Source organism: Thalassophryne amazonica, chromosome 22, assembly GCF_902500255.1.
Source record: "Thalassophryne amazonica chromosome 22, fThaAma1.1, whole genome shotgun sequence".
In the NCBI taxonomy this organism is placed as follows: Eukaryota; Metazoa; Chordata; class Actinopteri; order Batrachoidiformes; family Batrachoididae; genus Thalassophryne; species Thalassophryne amazonica.
This window is the reverse complement of record NC_047124.1, coordinates 32,422,558-32,438,980: the sequence shown is the minus strand read 5'-3', so window position 1 is coordinate 32,438,980 and position 16,423 is coordinate 32,422,558. Positions and strand designations below refer to the sequence as shown.

Sequence of the window (16,423 nt, the reverse complement as noted above, 5' to 3'; positions counted from 1 at the left end):
TGAATAACATATGATTCAGACCATCAGACACTGAAGAAGACTATTCTTACCCAGGTCCATGTCGGACGCTTTCAGGCGGTGTGAGTGTGGGACGTTCTTGTACATGGCATCCAGGATCTTCTCTTTAACCTGGCTGATGGTGTCACAGTTCAGCACCTTAACCTGGATCTCTGGGCTCTTCTCATTCTCCGGATGAATACAGTTCACCACCTGCAGCAGAGAGCATGCAACAGTGCTACTGCAAAGCATCAAGGAAAATGGCATCCCAAGTCAATTTTTTGGACCGTTTTCTGACAACCCAAAGATGCTTGAAGTAAAACACCATCAGTTCTGTTTTGTAGGCTGATTTATTTCAGTGACTGATGTGTACTATTATGTTTTCTGCATGGTTTGTGTGTAATACTGTAATGTTGACTGCATTGTGCAACAGCAGTGAACTTGTGGTTCCTATATTCATATTTTATTTTATTTGGGTGTTAGTCAGGATGCGTAACAGACGTGTGCTACCTGCATTAATGAGCAGCAAAAGAAGTCATGTGAGTATTATTTTATTCATCAGTGCAGTACTTACAGTACTGGCTTTCATGGGCTTGATGAAAAATGGATTTTCAGATGTTCACAGTTGTGTTGTGTGTTTCATCTGTATATACACAGTCAGGTTTTCAAGTTATTTGAGTAGTACTGACTGCATACACCACCACAATGGAGTTTAAATGAAAGAGATAAGTTGTCCTTTTGTCAAGCTTCAGCTTTGATTTAAGGGGGTAAATAAAAGTATCACGTTCACCATTTAGGAATAACAGACATTTATACACATACAGTACACAGTTCTTCCATTTTCGAAGCCTAGAAATAATAGGACAAACTAAATATGAGGATTATTTTAAAGACAAACCATGATTTTTACAGCCAGTTTTGTTCAGACAAGTTAGGGGATGGATACGTGAACATTTCCAAGTTACTGTATATGTCTTGGGTTGGATTTATGGGGATCATTAAGAAATACAAAAAGTACAGAACTGTGTAGTAAATCTTTCTATAGTAGGCAATTCTCAAAAGCTGAGTTATCATGCAAGAAGGAGACTAGTGAGGGAAGCCACCAAGACACACAGATTTGAATACATTATGGGCTTCTTTTGTCTGGTCACCAATTCATAGTCAGCTTCATGGTGGAGTGGAACAGAGAAGGATTTTTTTTTTAAATGTAAAAGTTCAACAGTTTGTCAGACAGCATATGGGAGACTCGAGCCTAGATTTGATTTGTTTGCTTTGTTTGAGCTGACTGTACTTTCTCAGGAGGCTCAGATCTTTCAATGTCTGCAGAAATATATTGCAGATTTTTTTTAACCACTCGGTGGTCTCCAGTGTCATCTTCTGTGCTGTAGTGTTCTGGGGCAGCAGGCTGATGGCAGCTGACATGAATAGACTCAACAAGCTCATCAGGAGAGCTGGCTGTGTCCAGGGGGATGAGCTGGAGTCTGTGATGGAGATGTCAGAGAGGAGGATGTTGAGGAAACTGCTCAGCATCCTGAACAGCACCTCCCACCCCCTGCATGTCACACTGACATCCTGTCAGAGCACCTTCAGCCATAGACAGACCACCGAGGTGCACCACAGAACCTGTGGCAATCAGAACAGATAACTGAAGTGTTCTTTAGTACAATTTAAAAAAAATAACTGTGAGGTGTTAATGGATAATCTGTGGATCTCTGTCACATTTTTAATAAGCAGGTAAATATACAGTTTGACACCCCCCCCATGTTAAATGCATGATCTGAAAATCTGAAAGTAGCTGTAACTCCCTTACTGTTCACTCTTGAATCATGATTTTGGTGTCTACACACAGGTTTTTAGAGGTAAAGAATACAATCTGTGCAAGCAAAAAAAAAAAAAAAAAACACTGGATGGACAATCCATTCACACAAAATCCAAGATGGTGGCCAAAATAGCTGCCGATACTTTAAAATCTGTGTAACTCCAAAACCTTTAAATCTAGAAAAGTAATTGTGGGGTCTACACACAGGTTTCCAGGGCCAGGATATTCACTGAGTATAGTTAAATAACCTTTTGTCAATCAGAACATCATGAACCTACCACCCCTGGCTGTCAAGGCCAGGCACCTAAGTGGCTCTGCCTTTTGTAAAGATATTTTGGTGTGCCTGAGTAGGCACTGGAAGTGTTCCCCCTTAGATTTGGGATGTATAATAGAAGATAAGCCTTGCTGAATTTTCATGAAATCCAAGATTTCACGTTGATGAATGTTCGTATGCGATTAGACTTTGATTAGGTTAGTTAGGAACTTTCTATGAAGGTGAGAAATTAATGTAAGATGAACATTTTTGGGAAGTAGGGTTTTTTTTCATATGTTTACTTGCCTATAAGTAAACTGAGGAGAAGTGTATGTCCAGCGGTGATGACAACATCTCCAGCAGGAACGTAAAGGAGCTGCTGCAGACAGACACTGTTTGTGTGTTGTTACAGACACATTTGCACATGCTTCACCACCCGGGTTCCTCCTCAAACTCAAACCTGGTCCTCTGGCTGACAGCTCCCCAGCCTCGGCAAAAAGTGAGGTCACCACTACTGCACCCCGTCCACGTCAACCGTGACAACGACAACTTTACGTCACGCCTCATGACCGACAACCCACATCCACCCTCGTTCTCAGCTCTGGTCCCTGAACACACGTTAAGTGTCCCCTTGTCCCCTCTGCACCCCGGAGCAGATGAATCCCTCACCAGCGTCTTGTAGTCGATCTGCTGCCTGATGAGCTTGTCCTCGCTGAGCGAGTATCGCGCCTCTCCTGTGATGGAGTCAATGGGGCCTTTCTCCATCTGCTGCTTGATGGCACAGAAGAGGGAGAAGAGAGGTTCGCCTGCACACTCCTGCACACACACACAAATATGGAAAAGTTTGGAACAAGCAGCAAAACTTTGAAATCACCTCAGCAGCAAATGACAGGAAACATTAATAATAACGCCTGAGGAAAAAATGTCTAAAATGTTGTAGTCGATTGTTTTTTTTGTTTTGCAAGGATGCCTTGCCTCAAAAGTTGCTGAGCAACTTATGTGTGAACATCACTTCTCAAATTGTATTGTTCTCTTCACTTAAAGTAAAATGTGCCACCTATATTACAATATAAACCAGAGTTTGAGAGTTTGACGGATAAACTTTGAAAGTGGCGTAACACAGATGATGGCTTAGGTTTGTGAGGCAGAAAAACGGTTTACAACTGTTTTATTCTCACTGCAGTAAAGGGATGAGTGGAGGGACAGCGGACAAACACAGGATGATGATATTTTCTGATTCCTCCATGGACAAAAATAGTACATTTGATAGTACATTACAAAACTTCGTTACAATCCAGGAAGCTAAAAACACGAGTCGAAAAACCAAGCCGGACATGAACAAAAATTTCTAAACGGCACTGGAAAAAACACACAGATTGAAAGCTTACCAGCTAACAACCTTGACTATCTGTTAAGCTAGTTCTTCATGGAGGTGAAGAAAGCGAACAGGTCTGACTACAAGTCCAACACCGTCAGCAGCTTTCATATTCGGGTGATACCGATATATAACAGTGATATGATAAACAAATTATTAACCTCGCTTGCTCGGTTAATAATCCTTTAATATCTGCTGTTAATCTTTTTTTTTTTTCAGAGAGACACTGTGCATAAACAAAGGTTTCCCCTAACATTCGCTTTGTATAGTTTCTCTGAGTCTTCACCAAGAAAACGTAACGCAGTTTGAAATAAAACTTTTTTTACTGAGATGAACACAATTTGAACAATACTTGAAAATCTATTTGTTTGATAGATAAGACTATATACGAGGTCTGTCCGTAAAGTATCGTACCTTTTTATTTTTTTCAAAAACTATACGGATTTCATTCATATGTTTTTACGTCAGACATGCTTGAACCCTCGTGCGCATGCGTGAGTTTTTCCACGCCTGTCGGTGACATCATTCACCTGTGAGCACGCCTTGTGGAAGGAGTGGTCCCGCCTCCTCGTCGGATTTTCATCGTCTGGAAATGGCGGAATGAAAAGGACTTTTTTTCCATCAGAATTTTTTCAGAAGCTGTTAGAGACTGGCACCTGGAAACCATTCGAAAAATTTATCTGGCTTTCAGTGAAAATTTTACGGGCTTCACAGAGAATAAGGACTTTAACTACAGGTTTAAGGACCCCTTTAAAGGACGGTCGGTGCGCCGCGCTGCGAGCTGCGACGATGCGGCACAAACCACTGGATCATTTCTAAGCTGATGGCCCTGTGGATACGAGACCGTCGTGTGCTCTTTCTCTGGTTATCACAAGACCTGGACATCAGCCATTTTCCGGCAGATTTCACTTTTAACAAGAGATTTTGTCATGGAAAGCCGCGCGGAGGCTTCGCGCGTCACGACCGATTCGCTGATGAAGCGAGACAAAGGAACACCTCCGTTTCGGCGTGTTAGAGGACAAGTTGGGACATGTCTATCTCGGCTTTCAGTGCTTACCAGTCGAGTGAGTATAAAAGAACATGTGGAGAGCTGGACATGTCCCAACTTGTCCTCTAACACGCCGAAACGGAGGTGTTCCTTTGTCTCGCTTCATCAGCGAATCGGTCGTGACGCGCGAAGCCTCCGCGCGGCTTTCCATGACAAAATCTCTTGTTAAAAGTGAAATCTGCCGGAAAATGGCTGATGTCCAGCTCTTGTGATAACCAGAGAAAGAGCACACGACGGTCTCGTATCCACAGGGCCATCAGCTTAGAAATGATCCAGTGGTTTGTGCCGCATCGTCGCAGCTCGCAGCGCGGGGCACCGACCGTCCTTAAAGGGGTCCTTAAACCTGTAGTTAAAGTCCTTATTCTCTGTGAAGCCCGCAAAATTTTCACTGAAAGCCAGATAAATTTTTCGAATGGTTTCCAGGTGCCAGTCTCTAACAGCTTCTGAAAAAATTCTGATGGAAAAAAACTCCTTTTCATTCCGCCATTTCCAGACAATGAAAATCCGACGAGGGGGCGGGACCACTCCTTCCACAAGGCGTGCTCACAGGCGAATGACGTCACCGACAGGCGTGGAAAAACTCACACATGCGCACGAGGGTTCAAGCATGTCTGACGTAAAAACATATGAATGAAATCCATATAGTTTTTGAAAAAAATAAATAGGTACGATACTTTACGGACAGACCTCGTATATAAAAATGCTGCCAAACGTTTCACTCAGTGGAAATACTGGAGCAAAGACTTCTTATATGATCAAGCAATATTATTTTACACATACACTCAACAAAAATATAAATGCAACACTTTTGGTTTTGCTCCCATTTTGTATGAGATGAACTCAAAGATCTAAAACTTTTTCCACATACACAATATCACCATTTCCCTCAAATATTGTTCACAAACCAGTCTAAATCTGTGATAGTGAGCACTTCTCCTTTGCTGAGATAATCCATCCCACCTCACAGGTGTGCCATATCAAGATGCTGATTAGACACCATGATTAGTGCACAGGTGTGCCTTAGACTGCCCACAATAAAAGGTCACTCTGAAAGGTGCAGTTTTATCACACAACACAATGCCACAGATATCGCAAGATTTGAGGGAGCGTGCAGTTGGCATGCTGACAGCAGGAATGTCAACCAGAGCTGTTGCTCGTGTATTGAATGTTGATTTCTCTACCATAAGCCGTCTCCAAAGGCGTTTCAGAGAATTTGGCAGTACATCCAACCAGCCTCACAACCGCAGACCACGTGTAACCATACCAGCCCAGGACCTCCACATCCAGCATGTTCACCTCCAAGATCGTCTGAGACCAGCCACTCGGACAGCTGCTGAAACAATCGGTTTGCATAACCAAAGAATTTCTGCACAAACTGTCAGAAACCATCTCTGGGAAGCTCATCTGCATGCTCGTCGTCCTCATCGGGGTCTCGACCTGACTCCAGTTTGTCATCGTAACCGACTTGAGTGGGCAAATGCTCACATTCGCTGGCGTTTGGCACGTTGGAGAGGTGTTCTCTTCACGGATGAATCCCGGTTCACACTGTCTAGGGCAGATGGCAGACAGCGTGTGTGGCATCGTGTGGGTGAGCGGTTTTCTGATGTCAATGTTGTGGATCGAGTGGCCCATGGTGGCGGTGGGGTTATTGTATGGGCAGGCGTCTGTTATGGACGAAGAACACAGGTGCATTTTATTGATGGCATTTTGAATGCACAGAGATACCGTGACGAGATCCTGAGGCCCATCGTTGTGCCATACATCCAGGAACATCACCTCATGTTGCAGCAGGATAATGCACGGCCCCATGTTGCAAGGATCTGTACACAATTCTTGGAAGCTGAAAATGTCCCAGTTCTTGCATGGCCGGCATACTCACCGGACATGTCACCCATTGAGCATGTTTGGGATGCTCTGGACCGGCGTATACGACAGCGTGTACCAGTTCCTGCCAATATCCAGCAACTTCGCACAGCCACTGAAGAGGAGTGGACCAACATTCCACAGGCCACAATTGACAACCTGATCAACTCTATGCGAAGGAGATGTGTTGCACTGCATGAGGCAAATGGTGGTCACACCAGATACTGACTGATATCCCCCCAATAAAACAAAACTGCACCTTTCAGAGTGGCCTTTTATTGTGGGCAGTCTAAGGCACACCTGTGCACTAATCATGGTGTCTAATCAGCATCTTGATATGGCACACCTGTGAGGTGGGATGGATTATCTCAGCAAAGGAGAAGTGCTCACTATCACAGATTTAGACTGGTTTGTGAACAATATTTCAGGGAAATGGTGATGTTGTGTATGTGGAAAAAGTTTTAGATCTTTGGGTTCATCTTATACAAAATGGGAGCAAAACCAAAAGTGTTGCATTTATATTTTTGTTGCATGTATTTGTAATAAAATGCAGAGAAAGGACAGATAGTCCACAACAACTAGCATTTGTGGCCAGCGTTGTCTGTGACTGGAGCTTTGACTTGTCCAACACCACACTACCTGTCATCCAAAGTGACCACACCCCTATAACTTTATGGTTTAAAACATCTGAAAGTAAAGACTTATTTAAAAAAAATCACCTCTGTACAGTTGTACTGAAGGGGGAAACTACCTAGAGCAGTGGTGCGCAAACTGTGGTACGCGGAGGAAAGTCATGATTTTCCACATTTTTTCCACATTTTCACTTAAAAAAAAAATAAATCAGAAAAATACAATGCATTATAAATACAACGTTTCAAACTAAATGTGTAGCTTGAGATAATTAAAATTGTGTCTTTTAAAAAATATTTGTTGCAAACGTACTCTGCTTACGTAGGTACGTACAGGCTGCACGGAATAATGGGATCACTCACTTCAAATTGTTGGTGCGAGCAGGAACAGAAACGTAAATGCGAAGGATAAATTAATGTAATGTTCTAACGTCGAAATGAGTTTAAAACCATGGCTAAGTGGAGAGAAAAAGACAGAGAAAAGAAAAGTTGCAGATCAGGATGGAGAGGATATTGGTTCGAGCAATGTGGAAGCAGAACCGAGTAGCACTACTTCAAGTGCTAACGAAAGATGCAACGCTGACCCTGAAATGTCCGTGGCTTCTTCGAACAGAAAGCGCCGCAAAGCTGCACGAAAATATGACCCAACATATCTCGAACTCGGGTTCTTGTGGAGCGGGACCGAGGAAGAACCAAAGCCACAATGTGGTGTGTTCTGAAGTACTGTGCAACGACTCAATGAAACCAGCCAATCTCAGACGGCACCTACACACTAAACACCCGACTTTAAAAGACAAGCCGGTGGACTTTTTTCGAAGAAAACGTGACGAGCTGAAGCAGTCAAAGTACGCCATTCGTTCCTGTACTGCATCCTCAGCCGACGCACAGGAGGCTTCCTACGAAGCTAGCCTCCTCGTAGCTAGGTCAGGTGAGCCACACACCATCTGCTCGAAGCTATGTCTACCACTTGCTAAAAAAATAACACATGTGTGGGGGGAAGGCAGCAAAAAAGTTGGACTTGGTGCCACATTGTCTGATTCAGTAAGGTAACAATTCAGGTAACAATAAATAACCACAATAAGGAATAAACATCCCTCCTGTGTGTTTAAAGGTAATTGAGAAGGCATATATGGCTATATTTTAAAATCGGTCATCATGGTGGTACTCAGACAGCTGAATTGTTTCTCAGGTGGTACGCAGTATTAAAAGTTTGAGAACCACTGACCTAGAGAGACCAAAACTATTTTGGTCAACAGAATCATTTCCAGGTTAGACATTTTAACATGGGCGTCTATGGGAATATTTGTTTTGGATGCAGCCTCAAGTGGCCATTCAAAGAACTGCCATTCAACGGATTGTCTTAATTTTTAATGGACAGAAGTTGGGACTTGGTAGAAATCGAGCATTGGACAGGTCCCAAATTTGGACCACCGCCCAATTCTCAATTCCATATATGGGTATCACATCATCATGACATCAAAATAACAAGAGCATTTGGACATTATTATGACGTAATAGCCAGGATCAGTCCGATGTAAGTACACTTCCTCTACTGTGTGACATAAACATAAAGTACCATAAATAGATTTCCCTGTTAAATTTTAATCCATATATGAAGCTGTTACCTTCAGAAACTTGTAGAGGAGAAAGGTAAACCAGTTGGTTAGCATTTTCTCTGCAACAGACTCGGTCCTGCAAACAGACAGCACATAATGAACATATAATCCCTCACACACTCTCGTTACCTTTATAAATATTCATCGACATCATCAAACAGCCCGGTACAAATGATGACCGCGGCTAATGATTAGGCTTTTCTTACACAAACATCATTCAGGGAGCCTATGTACACGCAATGCGATGGCCTTTCAGACAATCTTTGGGCTGGCTTTTATGCTCAGGCACGCCAAGGGCAGCTCGTCGACGGCAGCGGGGATTTTTATATGAGGCAAAGCAATTAAAAGACTTTATTTGATCCCAGTGGATTGATGTCGTTAGGGGCTGGAGCGGCTGTGTAATAACACTAGCCTCATTATCAAGCGCCCCCCGCGCCTTTTCGCTGGACGAACACTCGATCCGCGCACACAATAGAAAGTGAATGAATACATCTCACTCTTATTCTCCGCCTGGCATGCACGCTCCATTGGTGTGGCAAAATGATGTGTGCACGCTGACCTGGGCCAGCAGTGCGAGTGATCCCGGGTGAATGACTAATATGCATGTATAACGAGCGCGGCGGTGCCAACGAGGGAAAGAGGAGAGGTGAGGATCGGATATCCTTTGACAGCACCTCTCTTGGAGAGCAGCAGGGGTGTGTGGGTAATCTGTTGGGAACACCTCAAACAAACACACAGCCATGCATGCCTCCTCCTGCTTGCAGTGAACCACGACCGTAGGCATCAATATTTCAGGATTAGTTTCCATTTTGTGTGTGTGTGTGTGTGTGTGTGTAGGGTTTGCCCCAGTCTTCTGGCTACCACCTGCAGCCCTCCAACCCTTCGCCATCCACACAGCCGCTTTATGATGGGGGAGACAGGGTTTCCGCTGTGCCCGGCGCCCCCTGCTGACACTGGCACAACACCTGGCTGGATTAACTTCCTGCCTGCACTGAGGGCCCCGCCCCCCGCCCCCGCCTGTCCTCCGTCCACAGATCCAAAGATCAACAAGGTCACTTTTCATCTTTTCTTTCATGTGTCCTTGCTGTCTTCCTCCCTCCCGTTGGTCTGGCCCTTTCTGGATGCTGTAATAACACAGACTTCCAAATCCTCTGTGTTTCCACACACACACAGCCTGTCTATCAAAGAGATGAAAGGCGGGTGGAGAACTGAGGAGGTACATTGAAAAAGGCAAATGACAAAAAGGAAGAAAAGACTCCAGTTGGTAGCATTTGGCTTTGCCTCCTCCTGAAACTTCCTCTTCCTTTCCGCTTCCAGTAGGTATTATGTTTTTGAGCAAGTGGACAATTTTGTAAAAAGCACAAATTAATCCCATCGCGTATGTATCCAGAAATTACCATGTGTGCTGACGAGTGTTTGCTGCGTATATCTGTCTGTGCACTGTTCCCTGGCAGCGCAGTAATAAGAAGTCTTGGCACGGCCCCGGTTTGCTTATGCTCGGTCTCAATCACAGCACCGTCTGTGGGGAGCGAGGATAAAACCGGCACTCTGGAAGAGCTGCGCTAAGATCTGCAATTTGCATCGGGCATTACAACTTTCAAACAACCTCTTTTCGGCCGCTATTGCACGCGTAACACGACCTGTGTTTGGGTTAATGCATTGAAATGTGCCGTGGCGGTTTGGCTCGGTCAGACTCGCCGACTTGGCAGCCCGTCAGAGGGCTGGTGAGCATTGAGAATGATTGAGACCAAAGGAAATCTGGTGGTGCTTAGTTCCTCCTGATTACCGATGTAGGGTGGCTGGAGTCCATGTTTCACTCCACATTCAGCATATTAGACGTTACACACCAAATTTGTGTGCTGCGTTCAGGCACATCTGATGTGATACAGAATAAATATTGAATTTATGGGATTTGCAGTCACTGAAACGACTTACAGCTCATGACATCCTGTGGAAAGTTTGATTCTTCAGAAATGGTTCCTTTTAACCCTGTTTATGACTTTTTGGGTTCCAGTGGACTCCAAATTGTTTGATTTCACATTTTGTCCAATAAAATATGAGATCTCAGGGACACGGTGGGTTAGAGGTTAGAGACAGGCTTGCGATCAGATGATCTTTAGTGTGTGAATGGTGAATGTTAGGCATCATTGTAGAGTGCTTTGTGCAAGAAACATGGAAAAGAGCCAAAGAAGTGAAGTCCATTTACCATAAAGAAATAAGATCTATAGCATAATTCTCAAAGTTCTTACTTTAGTTAGTTCGTCTGTTCAGTAAAACACCCTTAAAACTACACATAGACTGTAATTTTTCAGGCAACCTGTAAATTCTCCGAAGATGTGCAGTAAGAATTTTATATGCAAATTTGTCACTATTTTTTTTAAGGACATTATAAATCCCATTGCTCACAATGGAGGCACTCAGCTCATGCTAATGTTAGCTCATTAGCATCACTTCATGTCATGCTAATGTTAGCCCATTAGCATCACAGTTTGTGATGCTTGTGAGTTTTCATGCTATCATAATGTTAAATACTATGATGAAAGAAATGTAAAAAAAAAAAAAATTAGCTATTGGTATTTGTGAGATTTTATATGCTTCATTAATTAAATTAAAGCTAAACTAATTTACCAACATATATATTTTAAATAATCATCTTTGGGGAATTTAAGATAGACGGTGATTATGCTATTAGCCTTTATATATTCTGGACAAACCCTCAGTCATGTCACCCAGAGGTTTTTTTTAAAGGATAGGGTGGATCCAAAAGTTGCCGTCTTGGCAATGTCCAACTCCACCTAACTACAGGCCATCCCATAAATGGGTGAAGAGGTGGAGTGCGGCAAGACTGGCGTGAACTGGGTGGGATGATTAAAGCCCAAAGACTCCCGCCCCCATCTCGTAGTTAGCAAACATGCAAATCTAAGACTAACAAGCGACCTTTGTTGTAAAGTTGCTCATTTGCTCCTTCCATGTTGCCTTAATTGTTCAGCACTGGAGCTTGGGGCCTAGTTTGTAAACACCTTGTTTTGGGCAGATATCTTTTGCACTGTAGTTCAATGCATTTTAATTAACTTCTGTGTCTTATTGCAGGGTGCAAGAAATAACTCAAAATGATTTGTATTCTTGCAGAAGTGATGCAAAGGCTTTTGGGTGACTTGGATGAGCCATTTATTGGGGATGCTGATTCAAGTGAAAATAAAAAGTTAGTGTTCACAATGTACCAATATGTAAATATATCACAAAGTTTATGCAGGGACACTGAGCAATTAAGTGCTCCATTGAAGAAAAACTGAACATAATCAAAAGTTACACTCACATTTTAATGTATCAGCCATGTAGAGAAAATGCTTGCCTTTATCAGTATGGTTACTAGGGAACCCTCATCTCTCTCTGCTTTTATATACACTCAGATCCACAAGTATTTAGACATTTCCAGATCCTACTCTGCTCATTAGGTGAACTGTTTCTGGGGTTAAGGTTGTGTATGTGTGGGGGTGGATAATGGAGTTGCTGTTGCTAAGCAACAGGCCAGTCATAGATGGACATCCCCACATACACACTATGCACATCTGACTTTTGAATATATACAGTACTGTGCAAAAGTTTTAAGGATATTTAGTGTATCATAAAAGCATTAAAATTACGAAAACCTGATAAATATTCACAAATAAATTAAATGTGTGATGATAATCGATATGACAACTGGGTTCTATTTATGTGTGAGCTTTTCAGTATATTGGTTGCACGAAAGCATGAGTCGCAACTTGATCTCAAACCTTGCTCCAAAGTAAAATAAAATCAGTACTTCTGCTCCATAGGCCTAATGTCTCTGTCAGGTTAGATCAAAACATTTAGGTTCCTAAGATATGTTACTGACATACATAGAAACATAGTTACATTGAGAACAAGTGGCGTCGCCAATAAACCATTAACACTGACCGATGGACCCCAACACTCCATTACACCCTGATTAGGGTTAAGGGCAACCTCATATTTAACATACAGTGATGTGTTTAGTCCTGCAGGAAGACATCAATAAAAGTCTGTCATGGAGGTGATGGTCTAGTGGTTAATGTGTTGGGCTTGAGTCCAGAAGATCATGGGTTCAAATCCCCACCTGACTGGAAAATCACTAAGGGCCCTTGGGCAAGGCCTTTAATCCCCTATTGCTCCTGGTGTGTAGTGAGCGCCTTGTAAGGCAGCACCCTGACATCGGGGTGAATGTGAGGCATAATTGTAAAGCGCTTTGAGCGTCTGATGCAGACGGAAAAGCGCTATATAAATGCAGTCCATTAACCATTTACCATTTCTGAGTTTTCCACTATGATTATTAGGACATCAGTGTGTATCGTAATTCCGCACAAACACAAATGCCAGAGGAATAAAAATGCATGCAGAAGCAACAGATCAACTGCAACAGCTGTCTGTTTAACCGACAGACGCCAGATCGTCACAAAGTTGACATAGTTGCCTTGATGTGCTATTCTTTGACTCCTCTCTCCTTGCATCCAACCCCGTATTTCTGAGAAGAACCTGAAGAACGGGGTGAATGTTCTGAAAATCAAACCCATGATTTTGACGCATCGGCTGCAAACGAAGTGTAAGACGACGGCGAGGCTGTTTTTGCCGTGGATGATGGGAAGAGGGGTGGAGGGGGAGAATGCGGCGAAGAGTGCGACAGATGGTTGTGGAAGGCTGTGGTCGTTAGCTTGCCTGGTTGTTGTGCTTCAGCACAGGTTGAGAGGAGACAGATGGAACGGATGTGTGTTTGTGTGGAGATGGAGACAGAGGAGGGACAGGCGGCACGCGCACACGTGCACGCCCATCTTGGAAGAGCAGGCAGGGGGTAGCCAGGCTCAGATGCTGTGCCAGCGACACCCTGCTTACGCACTTTAGGCATTGATTTAGCAATCAAGAAAACAGAAGACGGGGGAGCGGAGGGGAGGAGTAGCTGAGAATATGGATCGAGGGTGCTGGAGTAAGGCGGGGAGAGACAGATGAAGATAGTGCCGCCGTGACATAGGCACTACCAGTGTCAGAACTTAACACAAATACAGCAACAGAGAGTGAAGGGAAAGCGACAGGGCTGGAGAGCGCCTGAAATGAGCAAACAGAGTGAAAGAGAAGATAAAGAGAGAGGGCTGCTATCTTTCCTGTAGCAGATTAAGCTTTGCCTTCGCAGCCTCGTGCCAGTGTGTTGGGGCTATTTTCAGCTGCTATCCAAGGACACGCCAGTGCGCCCACACTGTGGGGTGGCATAGCCGGCTCGCAGCACCTCAGCACATTTCAAATGCATACCGGGATGCAGAAGGAGTAATAAGCGAAACCTGGGTGAAAAGAATGAGATGAAACGAAAACATGGTCTGTGCCCATCACAATCACATCAATGACAAATCTGTAATAAAACGGGGTGCATGTTTACAGTAGGAGAGACGTCAAATCTTCTACATGGTCCCCAGTAGCTGGCTTGTCATTTCTCCATAGTCTTTGCTTTAGTCTTCTAGCGGTATTGTCTTGATTTTTACATACTTTTAATTTTTCTCATTTTAAGGTACTTTTTTATTTAAAAGTATAACCCCATGTGTTGCATATCAAAATGTTCACAACATTCTCAGCTTTCAGCATTTGTCTAGAACACTGCATGTTGAAATATTTTGATTCGAAATCTAAATAATAGAAAAGATGGCTTTGTCTTCTGGGCTTCTTCTGTGCTACGCTTTCTGCCACTGCGTGCTGCGCTGCCTCCAGTGGTAAACAAAGGATGAGCAATGTTCTGCAGTACAGTAGTAAAAACCTGTAAAAATGCGCCCTGGTTTTCATTAAATATATTATAATATTTGAAAGTACGCAGTGTCACCTTTTGCTTATTGTAACTTATCATGGACAATAAATGAGTACATTAAAGATTTGTGTAACACCAAATTGAATCATTCCACAATACAAAGTATCATCCCTAAATCCATATTTTAGCCCATATGTAACTATACATGATATAATTTTATAAGGAAGAGATGCACACCCCTAGTTACCATGGCAATAGCCAAAATTATTAATCGTAATCAGTAATGACGTCACTATATCCACTGAGGCTACAAATCAGATTTAAAGGCACTTTTACGGATTTCCATCCCCCAAAAAATTAAGTTTGTTTTCCTGATAAACCGGCGTGTGAAGGGCTGCGTTCCCCAAAAATATGATCTAGCATGCAGTCTGATGATGTCACATGGTGGATTTGTGTTATGTGACGTGTAAAAAAAAAAAACTACCGCAGCACACCCACAGCATAATGTTAGCACAACCCCAGCACAAAGGGAAAACTTACTGGTGATGTCACAGCACATAAAACAATGTTACCAGCTCCACAAGAATCCAAGCATTTACCAAAATATGTCAAAATTCATGATTTAAAAAAGAAAAAACAAAAAAAAAAAAAAGAATTTTCAAACGTCTTGAAAATCCTGCCATGATTAAAAACATGATGATGACACAATGACAAAATATTCATCTCTCTCTCTCTCTCACTGTCTCTCTCTCACTCACACACACATACACACACCCTAAAGGATCCTCAAAGGTTTTCCGAGGTAAGAACAAGCTTTCGGACCCCCGAGATCTTCCAGGATGCATATCCGTGAAAGGCAGGATGGGCTTAACTTTCTCAGCAAATCTGAAGATTTTGTTTATTCCAATGAATTTTTTTTGTGAAAGTTACAATTGTTCATCTTACTGTTTTCTAATCGGTCCGTAATATCCGTGGTTATGCTTTTCTCTGGCAGTGGGTGATTGTTGTAAAATGTGTGAAGTGAAAGTCCTTCGTTTAATCCCTGCCTGTGTAATGACAGTCGTTCCATGTCCCATAACATTTTATCTGTCCCTCTGTGTGTGTAATGTGAAGGATGCCTTTTGTGGAAAAGAAAAAATAAATGAAAAGCGTGTCCCTGACAGCCTGCAGTATCTAGCACTGTGTAAGGGTGATTCTTAGACTACGGGCACTTATTATGTCCTTTGATCATATTGTATGAAAAACAGAAAAAAGGGGAAATTTCACACTTTTATAGTTATCTTTACAATGAAAGTGTGTTAAGAAATTTGTTCTAGTAGTCTATGATGACTTTTTCACCTTTTTTCAGCATCATTATATGCAAATATTGCCGTTTTGTGCTTGTCCCACACCCAGACTTTTGATCTTCAATGATAAAAATGAATGGTAAAGAAACGTTTTTTCTAATGTTTTAAAATATCTCTGAATAAAATATCAGTAAAATAATCAAAACATAATTGGGGTATTCAATGTCATACAACTGTTGTGATTTTTTTAAACAAAATGTAGTTGTCCCACACTATTGCCGTAATTTCCACCACAACACTAATGTCCCTTTAAACAGTTTGTATGAAAGATTGTTTGGGTAGTTTCTATGGCGATAAACAGTGACATCAGAGCACATGTATATAGCGCCAAATCACAACAAACAGTTGCCCCAAGGCGCTTTATATTGTAAGGCAATGGTGTGGTGGAAATTACATTTACAAGGCCAATAGTGCCCGTAGTTAAAGAATCACCCGTAAATGGTGTTGGACACTGCAATGTGTGTGTACGTGAGGGTTTTGAATAATGGGTGGGTTTGTCCGTTCCAGCCAGCCTGTGAAGACAATAACTCAAAAATAATGAATATTATCTTTGTATCACCAATTAAAAAAGGGCATCTAAAGAGGACAAACCACTTAAAATCTAGTTAACTCTGATGCACCAGATCAACTGAAAAAGCAAATGTGTTTAGCCTATATTATGTTCCATAGAAGTGTCTGCCACCTACTGTATGCAG

General features: G+C 42.6%; 1 protein-coding gene and 1 long non-coding RNA gene across 2 annotated transcripts in view; one reads left to right on the top strand and one right to left on the bottom strand.

Moving 5' to 3' along the window:
- The window catches only part of plxna4 (plexin A4), a 658,913-nt gene that overhangs the window by 61,190 nt on the left and 581,300 nt on the right, over positions 1–16,423 (bottom strand). The window contains exons 23-25 of the mRNA XM_034163939.1: positions 8,610–8,676; positions 2,739–2,885; positions 51–210 (exon numbers count right to left, since the gene is read on the bottom strand). Of these exons, the coding sequence (XP_034019830.1) occupies positions 51–210; positions 2,739–2,885; positions 8,610–8,676 (374 nt within the window). The remainder of the gene's footprint in view (positions 1–50; positions 211–2,738; positions 2,886–8,609; positions 8,677–16,423) is intronic.
- Positions 1–16,423, top strand: part of LOC117504477 — a 757,689-nt gene that overhangs the window by 529,312 nt on the left and 211,954 nt on the right. The window lies entirely within an intron of this gene.